The sequence below is a fragment of the Microtus oregoni genome, unplaced genomic scaffold, assembly GCF_018167655.1.
Source record: "Microtus oregoni isolate MIOR12 unplaced genomic scaffold, Mior012 000004F_ref0000308, whole genome shotgun sequence".
NCBI classification, from domain to species: Eukaryota; Metazoa; Chordata; class Mammalia; order Rodentia; family Cricetidae; genus Microtus; species Microtus oregoni.
Genome location: NW_024543063.1, coordinates 14,985,333 through 15,009,326, shown reverse-complemented (window position 1 = coordinate 15,009,326; position 23,994 = coordinate 14,985,333). Strand labels below are relative to the sequence as shown.

The window sequence follows — 23,994 nt, the reverse complement described above, 5'->3', positions numbered from 1 at the left end:
ACAGATGTGACAGCTATCAGAAGCTTCACTTCAGTTAGGCATTCTCACACTCCAGAGACCTCCTCATCTACACTCAGCTTGGGAGTTATTTACTGTGTGAGAGGGACTCAGGGCTCAGACAAGACAGCCCTCACAGCAGTCCCAGTTCCCTGGGCCATGGTTATATTCTCGAGTTGCCTAGATTATAGTTACTATGGTTTCCAACCAAGAATTGACATCTGTGGGTCTTAAAAGCAGGCCCTGATGGGGTGGGCACCCCTGGAATGCACTGGGCATCCAGCCTGGTTTCCATGGCACTGAGTGTAAGGGTGGGGAGGTAGTAAGAAAGGGCAGCGGCTCAACACAGGTCTCTTTCCATAAGACAGTGCCACTTCCCTCCACATATTCCCTGTACCCCACAGCCAGAAACTCTCCCAGCCCCCTTCTTCAGTACCTACAGATGCCTGGTCTGAGACCCCTTCTATTCCCAAATGTCTTTGCCACTGCTGGTTCTGCCTGCTCCAGCTACTCTCTGGGCCCCCTGGCCTCCATCCAGCCACTCTAGACCAAACAGTGCCTTGTAGGGTAAGAAAGTCAGCTTGGTCCATAATCAGTGCTGAGGTTGGACCTGCATGCCAGCCTCTTGGGCCCTGGAGCCAGTCTGACTTAGGGGGGCTACTGCAATGCTTGGTGTAACCTGATGACATAACGTAAGTTTTCTGGGTCCTTGGGATGAAGCAGGCACAGAGATGTGACAAGCTGAGGGCCCCCCAGGGGCTGGAAATAGGGAGGGTCTAGATGATAGTGACTTTGGAAAAGCAGGAGTGGAGTCCGCAAGGCACAGACAGCATAAAGAAAGGGGCAGGGAAGGACAAGGCACTTTCCAGATCCTCACGGAAAGCTGGGCTGATGTGCACAACATCACCCTCAGACGCTAACAACTAACATTTGTCTACAGCTTTACAGTTCATAAAGCTCATTCGCACACTGGCTTCCATCCGTGAGGATGGTATAATTATCTCTGGTTTACAAATGAGGGAACTGAAGCTCGGGAGACTCAACGTGGCAAACACAGAACTCCCAGTCAAGTGCTGACAGCTGCCGTGCCCCAAGCTGCTTTCCCAACCTTAAAAGGCTCCCGGATGGCCACCAGCCAGTACTGGGGCACCTCACACCCCACTTCTTGCCAGCTCTCAGTCCAAGCCAGGTATTGACTGGAGCTCTGGAGCTAGGCCTGGGCTCCTAGGAGAGCTGGGAGCTGAGTCAGAAGCCAGATCCCAGAGGTGATGGAAGGGTGGAGGCATGAAGTGGAGGGGTGGGCATGATTCAGCATAGTGGGAAGTGAGGAGAAAGGAGAAAGCCTCAAACGGCTCCAGGGAGGCATATGGAATAGAGGAAGAAGACCACAAGACGGACATGCCACCAAAGGAACTAACATGGCCCAAATGCCGATACCGGAGCCCACCAAGAACTCCTGAATTGGGAATGCATTGAGGGTTGAAGCTAAAACAATGCATGCATGGTTTCTGAGCTTGTACCTGCAACACTGAATGGAAGAAAGGGACAAGACACGGTGTGCCGACTCCCATCCTCCTCCTGGACCCTGAAGTCTCAATGCAAGCATTCCAGAACACTGGTGTCTGAGCTCTGGCCTCCTAATAGTTTGGATATGCATTGGTAACACTCACCTCTGTGGGTTTCACCAGTACCCTTTCCTGGTTAACACCCTCTTCATCCCCTCCTACTGCCCACAATCAGCATACTGTTAGACCCAACCACCTAATGAGTAGCACTTCCATGCACATAGACACTGATCTAGTCTTGCCTGAACCAGAAAGCTACCCGGCTGGAACCCAAAGGAAGTAGCCTGACACCAAGTGAGGGCCTCTGTAAAAATAGACCAGGCAGGCTCAGAATGGCCATCTCTGAATGGTACTCTCCGCTGCAGCCTCTGTAGGGCCTGGGATCCAACAGGAATGGACACAGCCCTTGGGCCCTTGTTTCTTACTTTCTGTTTTCTTCTCGTCCTGGAACGAAATGACCTCAGAAGCACTTGGTGCCTTTTAAAACCTTTGAACTAAGACATTATTTTTCTTAGAGACTCAAAGACTATTGGCCTTTCCACAGACCCCATTCAGAGAATCGTTTTGGAAAGATAACATTTAAAGGACGTTCAAGGATGAATTTCACCAACTTCATGGACTTTTCTGGATGAGAGTGTCCTTGTCATGAGACTAGGAGCACGTAAGCTGCCTCATCCAGAGAGTCAGACCCATTGTAAGGAAGGATTGCACACACCGGGAAGCCAAGTGCTTAGGCATAAGTGCAGAGACTCTGACCCCACATCCTCACGTTCCTCAGGAGGTGCCACAGCTCACCCCAACCAGGACCCAATCTGGAAGGCTCCCTACCAGGTCTTACGGCCAGTGTGGAAGCACAGCTAGCCTGGCCCAGTTCGTTGGTGGCAGTGGCTGTGTAGTTCCCAGCATCAGCAGCCCAGGCCTCCCTAAGCAGCAGTGTGTGCCTCTCGCCTTCGGATCGGATGAGAAGGCGACCCTCGCTGTGCAGTATTGATCCATCCTTTTTCCAGGACACTGTGGCGAAAGAGGAAGAACCAGCCCATCATGGCCACAAAGGGTTCGCTGGGGGAATTCCATTCCTACCCACCACCCTACCACCCGACATGTTTTCCAATGCCAATATATATTTTTTAACTTTTAAAATGAGATAGGATGCCAAACAGCCCAGGTTTGCTATGTAGCTGGGATTATGGATGCTCCCCCATCTTTTGCAGGGCTGTAGGTCAAACTTAGAATCTTGTGTGTGCTTGGCAAGCACTCTACCAACCAGGGTACCTCCAGCTTTCCTCCCTCAGGAGAATTCTGAGGAATCCTCCCTCACTCCAGAGGCTCAGGCTGCCTTCTCCTGAGCTGGGGAGGTAGGGGGCAACCTTGCCGAATACAGCAGAGTCCAGACAGCCCCGTGAACTGACAGTTTTCCTCTTCCCCTCCCTGACATAAGAGGATTCCGAGAAACCTACCCTGCTCCCATACCACAGGTTCCCCACCACACCTGCCAGCCTCCAGCCCTCCCCGCAGCTCACCTTGGGGTGGGGGGTTGGCGGTGATGATACACTTAAGTAACACATCAGCTCCCGGCGCCACCACCATGTTCTGCAGGGGTATCTCAAACACTGGTGCCTCCAGGGGCTCTTCTCCAGCAGACACATAGGAGTCGTCTGAGGACTCTGCCGAACACAGGAGTGGAGGTAGAGAGAGGAAGGGGACGTCAGCCTTGTGGGGGCATCAGGGGACATTTGTGGGGAGGTGGGATGTTGGTAGTACAGAAGCCTAGAAAACCAAAACTCAGCATGAGGAGTTTCTGGAAGGCAGAATCTTTAGATAGCAAAGGCCTCTGTCTTGAGTGCCTGAGACAAAGGAAGGGGGAAGCCAGAGCAAAGGTTCTTCATCAGTACAGGGCAACAGAGAGTCTACTTCATTCACAATTGGTGCTGGCTTCTGGAGGGCAGTGGGATGCACCAAGGGTGTCTTCACATGAACTGGCCATTATGTCAGGCCTGGCACTCTGAGGACCACAGACCGTCTAAGCAGCAACGGACAGAGAATAAGCTACCAGTCCCCTATGACCTAAGCAGCAATACTAGGTTCACAGGGAAATGAGGGGTGGGGTGAGGGGGATAGTCAAATGTGTATAAGGCCACAGATTCTGAAGAGGCAGTGGTAGTCAGAGGGCCTACGAAGATCAGTTTTGATTAGGTCTCTTCAGCAAACAGCAACACTATACTTAACTGCCCGCTACACACCAAGCGCCAGGAATACAACAGGAAAGAAGATATGGTGCAAGCTTTTGGATACTATACACACAGATAAAAATCACTGTTGTGGTTCTCCCTAGGTATCTTCCGAACGTATGCTGGAGTTTGAACTCAGGGCCTTTAGCACACTGGGTAAACACTTTTCTTCTAACCCCTCCCCTGGGGCTTTCTACCTCTACCATTTTATCAGCTAGATAAGAGACTACATAGGTAGCAGAAAGGGCAGTGAGGATCCCAGGTTGGTTGTCTTTTTAGCTATATCACCTTCAGCAAATGAGAGCATCTCTCTGAGCCTCAGCTACGGTATGGGGAAGATAAAGGCGTTGTGCAACTGGCATAGAGACGGAAATGAAGTAACGTCGCTATGGGCCTACTTGACCCATCTGGGACACTGTGGTGGAAACAGTAAAGGAGGTAAGGAGGATAAATGGAAGCCTACACGTGTCTAAAGATTTTGAAGGGCCGATCTGGAAATGAAAAATAATTTTGATAGAGAATATTACAAGGCAGTAAGTGCAATAAATAGTACGGGTACTGGTAGACCCTGGGATACACTGGGGGAAAGCATCACGGCGTGGGGGAAGGTGAAGGGTGTTTTCCTCTGCTTCTTCCAGGTACAGGCCCTGGGTTGCTGTTAGAAATATTCAGGGTTAGGGACAGTAGCATTCTGTTGGTGATGCTGCGCATGATCCGTAGGAATCAGTGAGGTAGGATGCAAGGATGAGTCAAAGGAAGCTAGAAGGTGAGTGTGGATCTGACCTTTGTGGCCCCAGCGGGATAGGGACTAGTGCTGGAATGGGTAGTGGGGGGTGCGGTTCGAGAGAGCAAAGGGTTAGGGATGCTTCGGTTTTTCAGTAATTTTAGGTTATCTTTTCCCACAAAGGGAGAGGGGTCATGAAAACTCCTTAGGTTCCAGCCAGCGCCTCCTCCAGTTGCTGGTCCTTGGCCTCACTGCCTTGCAGTTCACTGGACCTTAAAGGACATACAGCAGACACCCGGGCTTCGCTCACATCTCTGCTCTACTGAGCACACTCATTTCCTTCTTAGCAGTAGCAGATTCTAACATGGCACCTTTATCCCAGCCCATGTGTCAATAATAAAAGCAGCAAACAAAACTTGCTTCGCCAAGCAGTCTTGCCTTAGCCTGCTCACCCTTGCTGTTCTCTGCCCTCTCTGTGCTCTTACCGAGCTCAGGGGACGTGGGCCGAGCACGGCGACCTTTGCCTTGGCTGCGGGTTCCTCTGCGGTCCCAGGGCCCCCAGGGACCATCCTCCTCAGGTCCTCTGCGAAGCCTCTTCTCAGCCTCAGGCCCGGCTCTGTTCTTCTCCAAGGTTTGGGGCAGAACAGCGCCCTCCACACCCGGAGTGGCCCAGGGCAGAAAGCGCACCGCTTGGGCAGGGGGTTCCCGTTTTCGACCAGAGGGCGCTTTTGTCCTGCTTTCTGGGGGATCAGCAGTGCCCGGCGGCACAGGGCTCCTGCTCTCCTGGATGGCTCTGCTCCTGGTTAGGGGAAACTGGTCCCGACGCTTAATCTCCTGCTGCGGGCCTTCCCCTAGTTCAGTCCTGCCCACTGGTCCTCTGCTGCGGGGCCTCGCAGGCTCGTCCTCAGATTTGCCCGCGCTGCTGGGAGGAGGTGGCTGGGTGGCGGCCGGGCTCACCGCCCGTGAAGTCTTGGGTGTAGAGGGCCGGGAGAAGAGTGGGGGCTCGCCGGGCTCTCGGGGAGATGGGGCGCGCTGCAGCGTGGCACGCAGGGACTCGTGCGAACGCACCAGTTCCTCCCGTGACGTAGATCTGCGGATGCGACCCAGCTCCTGGGCAAAGCGGAGCTCGAGGTCCGAGGCTGCGTTGCGCTGTCGCGTGCGCTCATCCAGCGAGGCCGCCTTCTGCTGGAACAGGCGACGCCGCTCTGCCACACTGCCCCGGGGTGACCGCAGCTCCTCCTGCGAGGTCTCTGGTGTGCCCCACGCCGCGCCGCCCTCGGACTTAGGCTGCTCTAACGAGCGGGCCTTGCGTAGGGGCACCCAGGGCCGCAGGGGCGCTGGTGGCGAATCGCTGCGCTCCAGGCTGCGTCGCCGCTCCTCGAAGAATTGCAACTTATCCAGGATGCGGGAGCTGGCGCGCACCAGCCGGGGTGAGCGGCCCAATGCTGACAGGCGACCCGAGGCCTCGCTCAGTGGCGTCTGGGGCCGGGACTCCACAGTGCCCGCCAGCGACGGCCCTGATGACTTAGGCTTTTTCCCTCGCTTCTCTTCGGCGATGGTGTCCTCAGGCAGCGAGGGCTCCTGAGAACGCCGATGGGGCGAAGTGGGAGTAGCTGGGGGCTGGGCACTAGATCCTGGCAGAGCCCTCTTACCCACCCGAGGTGATGGTGGGGGAAGCAGCGCGGACTTGGAGGGAGGTGGAAGGGCAGGGCGTGGACGAAGGGCGTCACTGGCTGGCTGAGGCTGAAGGTCAGGCTCCTCTCTGCGCAATCCACTCTGAGGAATACTGCTGCAGAACCAAGGCCGAGAGGGGTGGAGGACTCAGGGGGCCTTTCCTCCAAGACCCCTGGCTTGTAAGAGGGATTGGGCAGTGGGGCATGCTTGGCAGGCTTGGGGTGACATGGGCCAGATTTTTCCTGCCCTACCCCCACCCCCACGAGGGCACAGCCAGAGCAGGTGCTGGGGAGAGGCCAGCGGCTCATGCACCAGACCCAGATATTAGCTGGGTCCAAATACAGACTCAGCCTCAGGGGTTCTGGCCAGCCCCCTCCCCCCAGCCCTGAAAGCTGGGACACAGCAAGAACTGAGCATGAGGGAGAGGAAAAGAAGGAAGCTGAGGACTCAAAGATGAGATGGTGAGAGAAAACACGAAGGGTAGATGGGGAGGGGCTCCTCTCAGGAATGTGCCTCCTACTCATTCCTGCCCCAGGCTGGTCCCCACAGCAGCCCTGCCCAGTCTGGACGGGATACTTGTCCTTCCAGTGGCTCCCAGAAAAGCAACTGCTTTTAGAGGCCAGAGTCCTATCCCAGAGCCATGCCTCTTGATCAATCTCCCCCTAGTGCAGTCCCTGTTTACCCCGCTGGGGAAAAAAATCTGAGTTCTTGGAAACCTGTCTGAGAAGGACAGAAGTTCTCCTTCAAGGGGGCACCCCGAGAATTAGTCCCGCGCAAAAATAACTACCAACTGGGGCAGAACAAAGATCGTAGGGGCATGGGGAGTGAAGAAGCCTGTGCACTCAAAGTGCTTCCTGGTCAAACAGAGTTTTGGGGCCCGGGAGCTAGATCTGTTTCCCCCATCTGTATGGGGAAAGGGCATGTTACACACGAAGACCGGCAAGAAAAGGTATCTATCTGAGAGCTCTTACCGTACCTGACGGATCAGAGCTGAAAACCCACGAGCAAGTTCATGGGATACTTAGTGTGGGTCAGGCATGAATTAAGGCTCCACCTGCACTGAGTTAGTTAAATCCTTACAAAAGTCCCTCGATGGACGAACTGATATTGTCCCTATTTACAGGTAAAGAAACTGAGGTTGAGTCAAGGAGGGCCAACGCCCTCTTAAGGTGACTGTCCAGGAAGTGGTATCGGGGATGAAATACAGATAGCCTGATCCCTAAGCCTCTGCTCCCTTCCAGCTGTCTGGGTTTCTGGGAACACGGCAGGAGAAGAAACAGTACATCCAGGAGCATAAGTTCTATGCACGCTTCGATGTAAGGATATTTTAGACTACCTGAGTCACCGCCCACGCTGTAGCCCCGCCCCTGCCTGGAAGAGGGGGAAGGGCTAAAGGAGAAAAGCCTCAGATGCTTGCCAGGAGGCCGGCTACTGTGAGGGAGGGGCAGCAGAGTCCTTAAGGACCTGTTTCTGGGAACTGGGCGAAGCCAGAAGAGAAATTAGGGACAGCAGAGGAGACCTCTTGCCGGCAGCTCGGGCAGCTCGCAGCTCCAGGCCAGACTCTGTACCATAGATATCACTAAGGAAATGGGTTCCTCTGAAGTTGCCATAGCAACTCCAGGCTCAGGCTGGGGCCTGGGAAAGAAAGGCAGGGAAGGAGTGCCTGATAACACCAAAAAAGATAAGCCAAAGGAGCACCCTAGGCCCCTGCCATGGACCTAGGCCTCTCCCCTGCCCATCACTAGCCAGTCTAGCCACCCTCTTAAAAATCACACCAGAGCCCTTGTTACCCTACCCTGCATGTCTACCCAGCACCCACACCCATCACAAACCAAACCCCTCTTCGGTTACCCAGATACCCTCCATCACATCTCTCATCAGCCACTCCCCTCTTCTGCTATACACCCCCTCCTGTTTCTGCCATCCCTTAAATCTCCAAAAATGGCTTCAGGACCTCACCCCAGCACCTCCATTTGTCATCACCCCCTACCAGGTCAGCCATGGACCCATCCTCAGGTGCTATCCATGAGATCATCCCATGCCCCCTGCCACTATTCCTCCAACCCTCCACCTCCACCACAGCTCCCTATCCCCAGCCCCTCCTCCTCTCTCAGCCCACTGCCTCCCCACAACCCACATCCTCCCGGGGTCCGCAGGCCCCTTGCCCCAGCTGCCCCTGACCACCTCTCTGGCTTCTCTCTCCTGGGTGCTGTCTCGCTCCCCTGCTCTCTCCTGCTCTCCCGGGAGCTGCCGTGCAGAAAGGTTCTGTTCCTCCCAGAAAAAGGCCCACATGGGAACAGGAATGTGCAGAGAGATGAAAAGGCGGCAGCTGCTGAGACAGCAGGCACGGAGGGGGCCCTTGTGGGGGGGGGGGAATCCTGGGACAACTGGAGCCTACATGGGCGAGGCGGGAGAGGGGCCCTGACAAACTGAAGCTCTTAGAAGAGAAGAGGAAGGGACAGAGGGGTCGTCAAGACCATGAAGATGGCACTGTGAGCCTGCACAGGTGGGAGCAGGAGGCCGTGGGTGGTGATGGCAAAGGAGGGCGTGGTGTGGAAAGAGAGTGTAGCCAGTGCCAGGAGTGGAAGCCGAGGGGAATGGGGCGCACGGAGATGGGTGAGGCGGAGGAGGCTGGATGGAGGCTTATGGAGCAGTGACGGGGCAACGCACAGGGGCAGCATGGTGAGATGAGATAGTGTGGGCCCGGGTGAGGCCATTACTTACACGTGGATCGAGAGCGCCCGTCCTCTGTACAGACTGAACGCGCTGCCATACAGGTCACTGGCCACCGAAAGGCTATCCTCTGACCCCCAGCTTGCGCCCACCAGATTAGCTCGCGATGCCCGCACCAGCGGCTCCACCCCCAGGTGCCGTGGCCCGGCCCCGGTTGTCTGTGCTTGCCTTGGGCTGCTTGGGAGGGGGCGGGTGCCACCCCCGCTGCCCGCTTCCTGCTCCAGGACTGTCTGCCCGCTGCCCCACCAGCTCACTTGCTCCTCTGAGGTGCCTGTCACGGAGGTCGGGGGTGTGTCCAGGGAGGTGCCCACCAAGGTATCAGAGCCCCCTAAAGAAAGGAGCACAGTGAGACAGAGGCACCCTTTGTAGGAAGCCAGTCTGCTTGCTCTTGGAGCACCCAGAAAGCTCACCCGTGGGGGTGCTGAAGGCCCTGTCATCCCGAAGCTCCAGGCGCTGGGTCCCCTGCACATCGCTGATGTCATCCTCAGCAGTCTCGGAGTCTGGAGAAGAAGGGGTCTGTGTGGGCAAGGACCTCCTCCCTATGCCTCCAACTCTTCCCTAGTCGCCTCCTGCCTCCCCCACAGCAAGTTCCATCTTAATCGCAGGGAGAGCTTCCAGGACCTGACCTACTCTCTTTTGCTCCTGACTCCCCCTGGTCCAGCCTGGGATGCTTAAGGTAGCCCCTCCCATGCTGGTGTCCAGGCTCCATCTGGACCACTCACCCTTGGATAATCACCCTTACTTCCATGGACCCCTCCACATAAGCCACCCCCACCCACTTAAAGGCTTACCAGGGCCTCTGCCACCCTCTCCATGTCCATAACACCTTAAGGTCTTGAATAGCAGCATCCCACATAACAAGGCCCTAAGTTCCAGGGTTCAAAAGTCTAGGTTCCGGTACCCCAGGAACAAAGAGGAGTCACCTCAGAGTTGTACTGTCAAGGCACGCAACCAACAGCAGGACCAGGCTGTCCTGAACCCCAAACCAAACAGAAGGCATCAGGGTGTAACTGAGGCAGGGTGAGGAGAAGCCCAGACTGGGTAGGGAAAGGGAGTGAGAGGGGCTAGGGCAGGAGTCAGCTTCCTACCGTAACTTTGCTTTCTGCAGGAGCGGAAAACTTCGCTTCCATAGGAGCAGCAGGAGAGAGATGTGGACAGACAGTTATCAGAGTGTTTGTGGGATGGGGCATGGAAGGCAGGCAGAACATAGGGAGTATAAGGGCCCCTGGTGCCCAGGGATACCAGAGATGTTCTGTAGGGTGGGGAGGGGAGGGAGACCCCCAGAATGTACCAACACTGGGGAGCCATATGCTTAGATGGTCATCTCAAATGCCCAGTGATTCTGGTACCCTCAGCACTTATTGGTTTTCTCTCTCTCTCTCTCTCTCTCTCTCTCTCTCTCTCTCTCTCTCTCACACACACACACACACACACACACACACACACATTCATAACAAACACACACATATTTGTGCACAGCCACAGTCACAGGTCTACCAAGCCCATCTTCTATTACAGTGTTTACACTGTACTTTGGCCCTTCCCTATGAATGCATTCCCATCTGTCTTCACTGTGTTGAGGCAATTATCCTCCTCAGGAACTTCTCTACTACTGAATGGTCCTCAAAAAAAATGCTATGGCTAAGTTAGGAGCAAAGATCTCAGAGCCTATCATATTCCGTGCCTCAGTTTCCCTTTGGGTACCATAACAAACAGGGGCCATGTAGTCGTTGCCAGGACATGGCAATGTAATGCCTATCACTTGGTCCCACAGATGGACAACAGAGAGCCAAGGCCCATGGTGAGTGTGCTAGGGAGCCCCTTCCCAAATACTATGGTCTTCCTCAGCTGCAGAGAATAGTGGTCTTTCTTGGGGATGGATAGATGGGGAGGGGGTTCCACATCTCATGGGCTATCTTCAGGGCTGTGGTGTCTCATGAAGGGGCATGGACCAAGAGAAGTGGGCATGGGCTACAGCAACCCGAAGTCCACGCACCATGGGTAAGTCGGCCAAAGGCCCGGCGGGAATGGCCGGTTTTCTGAAAGAGAAAAGCCAGAAAGGAGCAGTTGAGGAGGAGGCTTGTTCCTGAGTCCATATATCTCTCATCCCAATCTACTATGATCAAACAAGAACTCATACTAGGGGCCAGGGCAAAGAGACCAGAGCCTTTAGGTTGCTCTAGTCATAATGGCTCAGTTCTCCTTCCTCTAGGCTATCCAGCTCAGCTTTGGGGAGGAGCCAGGGAAGAAAGGCTAGGGACCAGCAGGGTTGTAGAGCAAACCCAAGTACTTCTTAAGGACTAGAGCCTGTGAGCCTGGGGTCAAAGCGGCCTGTGACACAGGGGAGAAGAGGAAATCCGCCCTACTGAGGGGAGAGGAAGGGGGCGCTAGAACGAATAGAGATGGAGGGCCATGGACACAGATTCCTGCTGCGGGGAAGGGCAGATACCTGGGATAGGTGTCAAGCAGGCAGAGTAAGGGGCTGGCAAAGGATAAGATCTCTCAAAGGCCAGCACCTCGCTAATGCAGGAAGGAGGCCCCAGTACACAGAGGACAGGACAGAGCTTGGGGAAATTTATTGAGCTCAGCGCGGATCCATAGTTTTGCTTTCAGGATCTCCGGAATACCAAAGGCTGCGGAGTAGGGGGCCCAGGAAAAGCCGGGCAGGGACTGAGGCCAGGGCTGGATGTGGGTGAGATAGCAAAGAAGCCAGTGGGTGCTGCGTGCTGAGACTGTAACCGGGGACTCCAGGGGTCGAGGGGCTTGGGATGATGGGGGCTTCTGCCCTTCTGCACGGGGAGGGGCCTGAGCTCTCCAGTCGCTGGCCAGCATCCCCCCCCCCTTGTGTCCGGCCCGTCGCCCTCCGCAGGACTGGGGTGGGGCCAGCGCCACTCCAGCGCCCCCTCCCCTGGGCCCAGCCGCGGTGACCCGCCCTCCCTCGGGGCGCTCAGCCCTTCCTACCCCCTCCCGGCGCCGCCCGCCCCCGGAGCCCTCACCTGGAAACGCTTCTTCACCCACAGCTTCTTCATGGCGGGGGAGGGGGCCGGGCCGGCGGCCGGGCGAGGAGGGGACAGGCGGGGGCGGGGCGGAGTCGGAGGCGGGGCCGGGGGCGAGCTGGGGAGCGGGCCGGAGCCGGCGCGGGTGGCGGAAGGAGCCGCCGGGCCTCAGGAGCTGGGGTGGGGGTAAGAGGAAGGCGGCTGCGCCCAGAGCCCGCCCCTCCTCCGCCAGCCTGAGCCCTACCTGGCGACCCTTCCTTTTCCAGCCCTTCTACCCACCCTGGGGCAGCACTTGCCTGCTTTCTAGCTCTCCCACGGAACACCTCCCAACTCTGACAGCCAGTACCCCCACCCCACATCTGCCTTTCGGGCCCTGGGCACATGGGGAAACTGAGGCACAGAAAGGAGTGCAGTAGCCTCTAGTTCAGGCCACTTTTGTCGGCAGCGAGAGGCGGCCTCCTCGCCGCATCCCCTTTCCTCCAGCAGGCAGGCTATGGAAGGTCAGCAGCATCTTCGCTAGCGTACTCCGCAAACATGCGCACACGCACACTATCAGACAGCACCAACATCTCACCTCAGAGCACAACGCCGGGTGGGGGCGCCTTGGTTATTATGCTCAGCACAAAGGTCCTTGGGTTGGGGACACGTGCTGACTTGGACCCAGGCTCCTCAGGACAGTAAAGAAAAGAGGGGGGTTCTCTCTTTGACTTGAATTTCTGAATGCTTCTTGTACTGTCCCCTCCCATCCATCCATCTCCACAACACACACACATGCACGCACAAACACACACACACACACACAGCACGAGATAAGGTGCTAATAATCAAAGTCAACTCATATTCCCACAATTGAGTTACTCACAAGATTTTTGGTGTGTTCCCTCCATTGCCCCCACCCCTCTTATTCAGCACCATGAACACAAATGCGTCTAAACAAAGGTCTGCCTTCCTTTCCTACTAATAATGTAGCTAGGCTTCATTAGCATTTGCCAAGTACCCAGCACTTTGCAAACTTCAGTTCATTCAAAACAACCCCAGGAGCCTAGAACTCTTAGGAGTATTCCCATCCCCATCGAACTGACAAGGGGCTGAGGCTAAGAGAACTGGTATCACTCCAGGACTCCTCATCCCAGAATGCACCTGTGTGGTGCCAGTCCCAGCTATGAGTACAGTACTAATTATTAACATTTACTGCCTTCTTGGTCAGCACTAGGCATGACGCTGAAGACTTTGTGTGAGTAATTTATTTAATCCCCATAAGGAGGAAGGCTGAGGTATAAAGCAATCACTTGTCCAGGATGCACGGCTAATAAATTCGCGGAGCCTGGACTCTCTGACTAGGTTATTGACCAGTGTGTCATAAAGAACCACATGCTGGTTTGTTTGTGCATCTCCTGACCCTATTGCTTTAAAACCTTGGCACTGAAATAAATACAGAGACAGACCCAATGAATTTGGTTTGGTTTAGGGTGAGACAACACACTCACATTCAACTGCTCACTACAGTACCTTCCTCATGTTTTGTTTCTATCTGACTCCTGTAGCTGTTTACATTTGAGATCCTATTATTATTATTATTATTATCCTGTTTTGTTTTGTTTTGAGACAGGGTCTCACTTTATAGCCCTGGAAGTCCTGGAGTTCACTATGTAGACCAGGCTGGCCTCAAATTCAGTCTCTCATATGCTGGGATTAAAGGTATGTACTATCATACCTGGGAGGGGGGGGCTTAAAATCCCGCCTTCTGCCTTCTGGCTGCATACAGGTGTCCTAGTTTCTCAACCAGGTGGCTAATGGTCCACATGGAGACACATGTGTAGAAATGTGCACTGAGAAGGCACTGTCCACACTACTTCCAGCCAGAGGACCCTGGCCACCCCCAAATACACCTTCTCACAGCTGGAGGAGCTGAGTGGACAGAGGGGGTAATATGAACCCTTGTTCCCCAGGAAAATCCGAGGGGCTGGCACATTCCATAGCAAAAATAACCAATGGGCAGCGGGCGTGAGTGATGGGACAGCTGGGCTTGAAGAGCGACTGGCAGGATTTTGTGTCCCTGCCCTGAGTCTACAGCAACCTGAAGGACTGGCCTGGGAGGCATGGCTCGCAGCAAGAGCGCCCCCCCCCCCCCCCCCCGTCCAGTTTTGTCTTCATGACAGAGCATCTGTGCTCCTCTGCCGCTTTCTGAGTTCAGCCCTGCCAGCGTTCCCCTTAGCTGGAAAATCTCTAAAAGACGCTGCCTGCCCTGATCTCTTGGCAGACCTTCCTCTGAGCCACACACACCAGTCTTCCTCTCCTGCCTGTGTTTGGCTCCTCTCTTTCCCTTCCTCTAATCCCACCTACTCTCTAACTCTCCTACTGTACAGGGGATGGTGCCTCATATTGTCTGTCTTTCGGTCATAGCTTTTTGTTCTCCCCGCACCCTCGCCCAAATGGTAGACAACTGGTACACAGTAGACAGAAGTGAGTCGCAGGTGAGCAAAGGTAAGGAGCGGTAGGGAGCAGCCGCTTTCATCCAGTCTTTCCTTCCTCCCTGTCCCGCCCCAGCTCGTTCCCAAGAAACTGTTGGAGAAGTGACTATCTATCCCCCATTCTGCCCAGATCTTCAGGGAGGACTTGCTCTGCTCCGCAAAGTGAAGGAGGCTTCTCAGCTCCTCTCTTTTCCCTCCCAAGGTTCCTCTGTGTTCCACTGTGGCCCCTCCTCCTTTCTCTGATTGGCACTTCTGTGCTGTGCACATATGGATGGTGACATTCTTTTCCCATTTCCAATTCCACGGTAGTTTCTCGTGGCTCTTTAATACAGACAGTCCACGTCCAGGTGGGAAAGATGGTAACTACAGGACAGTCCTTCCTGGAGGCTTGGTTCTACTGCATTCCTCTCCTTTCCTGGCCTAACCTGTCCCTGTTTCCATCTAACTCGAGCCTCTCCCTTCCATGCCTTCAACTATTCAGAATGGTTCCTGGTCATCTGCTGACCACTGGCCTTTCTGATTAACACCAATCTGCAGATCCTCACTATAAAGCTTCAACTAACACATACCAGCTCCCCCTGACCGCCCCTTCTCTCAGCTGCTCTGCACCCCCTGTCCTGCAGTGCATGAAGGCCCCTCTTAAGCCACACATGCCCCATGATCTGGAGTGAAGTCTGAGGACACCACTTAACTTGTTCTGACCACTTGCTGAGGAGCCGTGTAAGGATGGGGGTCAGAGGCTTCCAAAGAGAATGCCCACCTGTGTTAGAGGCAGGCTGGAGAAGGAGTGGGAAATTGACAGGAGAGAGGTAGGTGTGGAGAGAAGCTCTTCACTTGGTCTTCACCTTCCTTTCTGTGGATGGGCAATGAGGACCAGACTCAGAGACCCAGCGTTCCAGGCCTAACCCTGCTACCTCACTAACATTCAACCTTGGGTAAACTGGAATCCGGCTGTCTTAAGTGTTAAGTCCAAATAATAATCAGAGAGTTTGGAAGATTAAATAATTAAATGAGATAGCACACCTTAATACATGCTAAGGATTTTACCAGCATCCCGAATTTCTAACACTTTCTCTCCTTTCTCTCCTACTGCAACACCCTAAACCCTTTGCCTTTACCATCTAACAAAACTCCCACCCTGTGGCAGACTTGCCAAGACCCTTCCATCCTGAACTAACACCCCAGGCTTCTGGAGTGCCAGGAGCCTTCAGATCACCCTGTCTCACCCAGCCAGAAAGCCATCATGGCCAGGAAATGGCTCCTTCCTTCTCTGGCCAGGTCCTTGCTTGGCTTCCTCAAGCTCCTTGAATGTTTGTGCTGTCAATTCCAAATAAGAGCGTTTTCTATGATGTCTGAGCGATGCCAAGCTGCTGGCTCAGTTTGCCAGCGAGCGAGAATGTGAGGGATGGGCAACAGAAGGAGAAGAAGCCAGACTTGTCTAGTTTACCCTCCAGCATCACCAAAGCCACCCTTCCCCGGCAGAACTGTTTGGCCACCTTGGGTCTATGTGTTTATCTAGGCATGCTCTCAAAGGGGACATGCTTCAACTCAGTCACCTCTTCCGTTCTGTGAAAGTCAGAGGCCTTAAAGCCAGCCCCACAGCACTCAAGGCCTTTCTACACGCCAAGCCCTTCACCCCCGCTGTCCACCAAGATGGCCCCAGCCAGGAGACTGGACCCCTGTATCTGGGTATGTTCAGTCTGGATTTATCTCTGCCTAGTGCACCACCCTGATTCAAAAGCAGCCAGGAAGCAGCCCTGCTGGGGGTTGGAGGTAGCCTTCATCTTCATAGGAGACAGACCAGGCTAACTGATTAGTAGCTAATTCTAAGACACTGAACAATCTCACTCTTTCTTTCTCCTTCCCTCCCTCCATCCTTCCCTCCCCCAGAACTTCTTGTTTGTTTGTTTTTTTTTTTTGTTTTTTTTTTTTTTTGAGACAGGGTTTCTCTGTGGTTTTGGAGCCTGTCCTGGAACTAGCTCTTGTAGACCAGGCTGGTCTCAAACTCACAGAGATCCGCCTGCCTCTGCCTCCTGAGTGCTGGGATTAAAGGTGTGCGCCACCACCGCCCAGCTCCCCAGAACTTCTTGAGTAGTAGAAAGGCTCCAAGATCATGAAGACTGAACAGGATGCTCAGTACTGACATGTCGTCACCAGACCTGGTCTCAGGCAGACCTCCCTCCTCTCTGGTCCCCACTGGTCTCACCAGTACTGGGAAGCCTTTGGAAGGGCAGTCCTCTGTAGACATGTCCAGCATCTAACCAGCATCATGACCGCCATTCTCTTCCTCTCTCTTTCCTTCTCTTGACCTCATCTCTCTTCCCTTCCAGTTGCATTCTTATTAATTTATCTACCTTAGTCTTTGAATTATAATCTGTTTACAACTTCTTTTACTCCAGATTATAGGTAAATAAAAACTATAAGAATCTACTCTTTCTGCTCAGAATTCTTCCAGAACATGTTCCAGTCCCCAGGCCCACCCACGTTAAGGAAATCAGTACTGGCAGCTTCTAGGCCAATTGTGGAAGCCACCCTTGGCCACCTACAGGCCAGACCATAAGAAGACTCTAGGAAATGGGCAGGGTGACACTAGGGAGAGAAGACACACACACACACACACACACACACACAGAGAGAGAGAGAGAGAGAGAGAGAGAGAGAGAGAGAGAACATCTCACTTTGGATTTCGTTCCTCTCCACTTGCTGAGGTCTTTCATTTCTGGAGCTCTTTCTTAGATCCCAAAGATTGACCCTTACCACCGAGTAGAAAGAGATGCCCCTTAGCAAAGGACATGAACAGTGACACCTCCCTTTCCCCCAGCAGCCCCTTTGCAGCTCTCCCAAATGAAACCTACTCCTCTATTTCTAAAAAATTCCATTTTTCAAAGTTTGCTGGCCTATATGGCTCAGAAACTGAAAAGGGGAAACCCCAAAATTGACCCAAGGACTATCAGCCTGGCCTGACACCTCCACCAGCTACCACAGGACCATGCTACAAGACTGAGGCCCATGCCCCTCTCCTTCCACTTCAATACATCAGCCTAGAACTCTGCCTTCAGAAGAGCAAGGGCACCAGCAACGAGCGTGTCCTCTGGACGCTCACCTGGGCACCTCAGCAGACCTGTTCCCCAGGCTTTCAATGCCATCTCCATCCACCCTCATCTTGCGTATCTGTATTAACACTGCCAGAGTCTGGAACCTCCCACAACTCACAAATGTCTGAGACACGCATAAAGACACACACACACGGATTCTCAAACAACCACTTCTCATGTCTAGCTTCTGCTGAAACCCAGGACCCTGTTCATACACATTTGATCCCTTCCACCTTGCCTGGTCCTAACCACACTATCCTTGTCCCAGCATTGATCTTCAGGAGAGAAGTTCTGGCCATCCTCCTCCCATGCGGCCCTGAGCAGGGGAACTGGCCCCTTCAGAGGAGCTCACATAATCATGAGGGGCTGGCCACCTGGTCTCAAGCCTGCCATTGGAGCAGAAGAGAGCAATTCTCCCCAGGACGTTTCTCTCTACTAGATTAGAAAAGTTTTTGTACTATCATCCAAGAGGTCTGTGTGGGTCTCAGGCTAGGCCAACGAACTGCTGACCCTTGACCTCTGACCTTCATGTGGGAAGCGTCTCTACTTTGTCACACTTTCCCTGTTGATCCACCCTTCAGAGTGAGCACAGCTGAGAAAACTGGGCACCTGGAAAGGTGGTGAGGGACTGCAACCTGCATCGCGTGGTCTGGGCAGCCGTCTCACCCCTGTGCCCCCAGCCCTGCCCGGCAGGCCCCACCTCTGCATTACCTCTGACCTCCAGCACTGTGAGCGCAGCCTCGCAGGAGGCCTGGCCCCGCTCATTCTGGGCACTGCAGCTGTACACGCCGGCGTCCTGTGGCCCGCAGCTCCGCAGCCACAGGCAGCTGGGCTCTGGGGCCGGTGTGGGCAAGAGCTGCCCATCCCGGAACCAGCTGAGGCTAGGCTCGGGTGTCCCGCTCACTACCACCCGCAGCCGTACATCATTGCCCGCACACACCGCCGCGTTCTTCAGGGGCCGCAGGAAGACCGGCGCCCCGGCCCCTGCCCCGGTGGAGTGGACCCTTCTGCCGGCCCCCACCTTGGCTCTCTTCGGGGGCACCCCGGGGCTGGGAGGTGCCCTCGTGCCGGCGTCCTCGCCTCGCGTGCCCCGGCCTTTCTGCATGTCCTCTGTGAGCTGGACTAGGGGTGTCTGGGGACGCTAGAACTGGCTGGCCAGGAGGACGCCCTGGGGGGTATGGTGCCTTAGGAGATGGGTCCTGTGGGGCCGGCGGCCGGCCTTCCTGCTGCCTGCCCGCCTTCGGCCTGTGCTACCCAGAAGGTCACCAGGGCCGCCCGCGGTTGCGCCTCGGGGACTATTTTTAGGCCCCCCGGCTCGGGTTGCGAATGAGCAGTGGAGGGAGGGGGCAGCAGAGGAGGGGACTTGGACTCCCTGTGGCTCCTTCTCTCTCTCCCAGTGCCCCCATCGGCAGCGCTGGCCTAAAAGAATCTCCTCCCCCACAGTATGTCTGTCCTCCTCCCCCCAGCCTGCGTGAGCTGGGGAGTTGAGTTACCCCTGGGCTCAGGCCCACTTCCTTTCTTCAGCCCCAGCGCCCCAGCCTCACTAGGCTGCTGGAGAGGAAGAGGAAAGGTCCAGAGGAGATGTCTGAGAGGTTCATGGAGGGACAGGCCCCAGTGGAGTGAGCAGAGGGACCAGTGGGCTCTCCTATCACCTCCATTACAGCGGGTAAGCACCAAGAGCCAGACCCTGGAATTCGGGTGGATTTTTGGCCCCTAGTTGGTCCTGCACTCACTACCACCACCACCCCACCTTCGCCGGCCAGGTCACTGCCAATCCTCTCACAATCTGCTCTCACCTGTGGAAGAGGCTAGGATTGTAACCAGCAGCAAGGTTGCGAGGGCAGTGGAGACTGAGGGACAGCATGAGGAGAACGGGGTAGAAGAGGGGTTTGGAGGGCTTGCTGTGTGGATGAGGGCAAAATCTTTGATCATTAAGGACTCCATTCCAAAGGCAGGAAGCGCTGTGACTGACTGCAAGCTGAGTAGATGATTCCCTTGTCCAAACTTGTGAAGGTTTGATACCTGCATATGCACACCCAACATACACACACACACACACACACACACACACACACACACGCAGGTGCCCAGGCCAATAGACACAGATTGCAGTCCCTCGCCATCTTCCCAGGTGCCCAGTTTTCTCAGCTGTGCAAATCTGAAGGGCACATCAACAGGGCAGGGCAGGGAAAGTATCAAGGCAGAGAGGCTTCCCACACGGAGGTCAGAGGTCAAGGGTTAGCAGTTAGTGGGTCTAGCCTGAGACCCATACAGACTTCTTGGACAATAGTATAGAAGCTCTCCTAGTCCAGGAGAGAGAATCCCCCTGGGGAGACACACATGTAAACATGAGTACATACAAAACCAGTAGATCTGATAAGATGGACATACCAGGCCACTGTCACTGTCTTGGTATTTATACAGGATGTCACCAACTGGAAATACCCAAGTGAAGTGTCCACAGGAGCTTTCTCTGTGTTATTTCTGACAGCAGCATATTAATTTACATTTCAAAAGAGCAACAAAAGAATATATAGGATATAGGATCTGGGGAGAACCTCAGTATTAGAGGGCTTGCATAGGACTTCTGAGACCCTCAGTTCCATCTGCAGACACACACACACACACACACACACACACACCCCTTTAGAGATCCAGACCTGACCTTGAGCTCTAAAGGGATGAACCCTGGGAAGAGTTGAAAGCCACGGTCGTTCAGAGATGGAGGGGGGAAGCATTCTTTTTTTTTTTTTTTTTTTTTTTAAATAATTTTTTTTTATTAAGAAAAGAAGAAAAAAAAACATAAACAAAAAACAAGTTTCCACCTCCTCCCAGCCTCCCATTTCCCTCCCCCTCCTCCCACCCTTCTCCCCCTCCTCCCACCCTTCTCCCCCTCCCCCCACTCCTCTCCCCCTCCCTCTCCAGTCCACAGAGCAGTCCAGGTTCCCTGCCCTGTGGTAAGTCCTAGGTCCTTCCCCCTCCGTCCATATCTAGGAAGGTGAACATCCAAACTGGCTAGGCTCTTTGCTGGAGAGGCTGTGGAGGAACGGGTACCCTCATCCATTGCTGGTGGGAATGCCATCTTGTGCAACCACTGTGGAAGTCAGTGTTTCGGTTTCTCAGGAAATTCGGGATCAACTTACCCCTGGACCCAGCAATACCACTCCTGGGAATATACCCAAGAGATGCTCTATCATATGACAAAAGCATTTGTTCAACTATGTTCATAGCTGTATTATTTGTAATAGCCAGAACCTGGAAACAACCTAGATGCCCTTCAATGGAAGAATGGATGGGGGAAGCATTCTTGACATGTTGTTTGGATAAATAAACAATCTTCATTCTGGGAAACGGAAGTCAAAGTGTGCATTGTGCAGGTGTGCAGAGGGCGTGGGCATGCATGTGTGCAACGGTGCCTGTGAGCGTGAGCATGCATTCCCAGGCGCACGGTACAGAGGAAACAATTTAAACGCTGAATTATGTCCATAAAGATTAAGTGCCTTAGGGAATGACTTTTCATGTAGTTCGCATACATTAAAGCCGGCTCTTTGTGATGTGCAGTTCCCTGGGTTTTGATAAATGCATGAAATTGTGTATTTGCTACCCCAGGAACATACAAAGCGGTTCCATCACCCTAAATATTCACGTGTGCATCCTCTTTGTCGTCAGCCACACCCTGTCTACCAGTCCCCGGCAACCTCCAATGATGAATTGAATTCTACGGTGTAAGTTGAATTCTAAAAAGGGTTTTAAAGATGTGGGAGACAGCATAATACACAGAACCCCAAGAACAAAGGAATAGACAATGTTTCATCTTGTTTTTAAGTTTGCAGTCAGCAGAGGAGGATGGCTCAGGGGTAAAGTGCTTATTGTGTGAGTCGGAGGGTGGGTGTTCAGGGCTCCAGCAGCCACATAGAGAGTCCAGGTACAGCGACATGTATCTTTACCTTAGTGTTAAGGGGGAGACACAGGTTGGTCCTTGGGGCTCCCTAGCCAGCCAGCCAATCTACCTGAATTAGGACATTCCAGATTCAGACAGAGATCCTATCTTAAAGTGAAGATGAAAAGCAATAAGAGAAGTCACTCCACACCAACTTCTGGCCTCTACGCATGCATGCATGGGTGGTACACCTGCATGCCACACCTTCCACACATACACAAAACCCACCACCCAAAGCCATTTAGCTAACACCATGCCTCACCGTACAGGGAATGCAGCAGATGGTCCCTAAATGTTGACTGATTGGCTAGCCGGTTGGTTAAAGGAATGAACCGTGTAACTGTGAATAATCCACTTACATCTTTAAACCTCACCTATGAGTGGGGATGGCCAAACTTGGGGTGTATTTGTTCCTTCAGCAAACATTTCTTGAGTTCTTCCTATGAGGCTGGCACTATTCCATTGGCCCGGAACATAGCCGTGGACGAAACAGATAAAGATGCCAGTCCCTGGGGTTGCGTGTATCAGAGAAGACAGACATTTGACAACAGAGCAACAGAGACAGTGTGAAGACTGAGGAGAGGAATACTGCGTAGATGACTCGGCATGGAGTGGGGGATACAAACGTGGTGGAGGTGTACCTGCATGCCTGCAGTTCGAGCATTTTGAAGGCTTAGGCAGGAAGATGGGAATTCCAGATCAGCTATGGCTATACAGTGAAGGCTTGTCTCAAAAATAAATAAAATAAAATAATATAGAGTAAATGGAGTTACCTCCACAGCAACACTGGAGCCAGCCTTGAAAGAATGAGGAAAGAAAGGATGCCGTGCAGGGTCATTTCAGCCCATGTGGATGTACCTGGCGGATTCTGCACAGAGCCAGAAGACCAGCAAGACGGGAGGAAATGAATACAGAGTCAGGGTAAAATGGATCACATAGCTTGAAAAGGCCAGATGGTCTAGCATCTTGTGGGTCATGATGCTTTTATTCCCAGCAAAATGGGAAGGCATCTCTGGGTTTTGAGGGAAGAATTACACGATCTGACCTATGTTGTGATGGTATTAAATTATATTAAATATTAAAATGAATATTAACTATTTAAAAGGCCCTGGCACCGAGCCTGGAACATGGCTCGTAGTCTGACTTGTATGTCCACTCAGAGGTATACCTCGACTTGCTCCCAAGGGTCTATGGACCTGGGTAGAGAAGGCTCAGGACCCTGCTGGTCGCTGGCGCCCTCTCCTGGACCAGGCTGGCCCAGCTGAGACAATTGGAAAAGGTCAGGCTGCGGTCAGGCCAGTTGCTCAAGACAGCTGGCTGTAAGGTGTTTGTCTGTTCCTCTGCATGAGCCCCATAGCATCCTGGATCCTGGCGCCAGGCTGGGTGTTCCCGCTGCCAGAGTGCCTTGCCTTCTCATCACAAGTCTGCGGTATCATGGAAAGATAGCTGGGCTCCAGAGGCCCTGTCTCCCTCTGCTACAGATGGCTGTGTGACCTTGGCAGATAATGCCACCTCTCTGGGCCAAGGAACCTTTCATCTGCTTGTTGTTTGTTTGTTTGTTTGTTTGGAGAGGTCAACCTGGAACTTGTTATATAAAACGGTCAGGTCTTAAAATGGTGTTCCTCAACCTCTCCTGTGCTAGGAACCATTCATTGTGCCTGGCTCATCTGAGTGGTTTTTAAGATGTTGTTTTGTTGCTTTGAGGGTTTTTTTTTTTTTTTTAGATTTTATTTATTTTTGTTTATGTGTATGAGTGTTTGTGAATGTCTGTGTACCATGGGTACGCAGTACCTACAGAGGCTAGAAGAACGAATCAGATCCTCTGAGACGAGAGTTACAGGTGTTTGTAAGCTGCCCTATGGATGCTGGGAATCGAACCCTGGTTCTCTAGAAGAGCAGCCAGTGTTCTCATCTGCCGAGTCATGTCTCCAGCCCCATCGTCCAAGTCTTAATGACTTACTATGTGTTCATGGGGTGAGGGGAAATCTCAGTAAATGTCCATTGAATCGGTGAAAAAGTGAGTGTCACCAGCCCTTCCTAGTGAATATTTAATATAGAGAAAAGTAAATAAATGTGCCCAGTGGGTATTCATTCAAGAAGCATTTAAATATTTAATGAGTATCTACTGTGTACCAAGTACTCTTTGGGGTGAGGGGACATAGTAGTGAATAAAACAGACAAAAGTTGTCCCTGGGCTGCTGACATTTTTAGGTGTTGTATCAAAGGTCACTGATTCATTTGCATATTGCCCTGGTGAGCTGTGTAGAGGGATGGAGGGGGGAAAGGAGTGACCTCAGAGGGCAGGGCTGGAGTCCAGCCAGAGTGGACAGATGGGATAGGAGAGTGCCCACTGGGATCTAGCTGTCTCTACAGTCCTTCCTGCTCTCCTCTTCGGAGGGAATTGGAGCTAGCCTGAGCCTGGCCTTCAGGCTACGGGAAGCCTCTGAATGTCTGTCTGTTCCCTTCTTGCTGCACAGTCTTGTAGAATGCTCCACAGCGTCTCCAGGAACAGGGGGAGGTTTTGCCATGGAAGCAACTGGGATAAGGTGCACTAAAGAGCTGACACCAGGT

The 23,994-nt window shown here is 53.4% G+C and overlaps 1 protein-coding gene and 1 long non-coding RNA gene across 11 annotated transcripts in view; one reads left to right on the top strand and one right to left on the bottom strand.

Annotated features, from left to right (window-relative positions):
- Speg (striated muscle enriched protein kinase) overlaps window positions 1-18,588 on the bottom strand; it is a 56,593-nt gene extending 38,005 nt beyond the window's left edge. The window contains exons 1-8 of one of the 10 annotated variants that reach the window (XR_005974119.1): window positions 11,918-12,336; window positions 10,918-10,960; window positions 10,010-10,039; window positions 9,332-9,421; window positions 8,913-9,249; window positions 5,000-6,303; window positions 3,083-3,229; window positions 2,391-2,573 (exon numbers count right to left, since the gene is read on the bottom strand). Coding sequence is in view for 9 of the 10 variants with exons in the window: in XM_041649493.1 (XP_041505427.1) it covers window positions 2,391-2,573; window positions 3,083-3,226; window positions 5,000-6,303; window positions 8,913-9,249; window positions 9,332-9,421; window positions 18,195-18,588 (2,452 nt within the window). In the remaining variant the exon portion in view is untranslated. Of the gene's footprint in view, window positions 1-2,390; window positions 2,574-3,082; window positions 3,230-4,999; window positions 6,304-8,372; window positions 8,493-8,912; window positions 9,272-9,331; window positions 9,422-10,009; window positions 10,045-10,917; window positions 10,961-11,917; window positions 12,337-18,194 lie in introns of those variants that run through there. The other 9 variants (XM_041649503.1, XM_041649495.1, XM_041649494.1 and 6 more) reach the window with 9 other exon arrangements.
- Window positions 18,589-19,123: 535 nt separating this feature from the next.
- LOC121446802 lies at window positions 19,124-22,474 on the top strand. Its single transcript, XR_005974135.1, has 3 exons — window positions 19,124-19,149; window positions 21,153-21,208; window positions 22,205-22,474. It is a non-coding gene; the product is annotated as an uncharacterized LOC121446802 (long non-coding RNA).
- The last annotated feature ends 1,520 nt before the right edge of the window (window positions 22,475-23,994 follow it).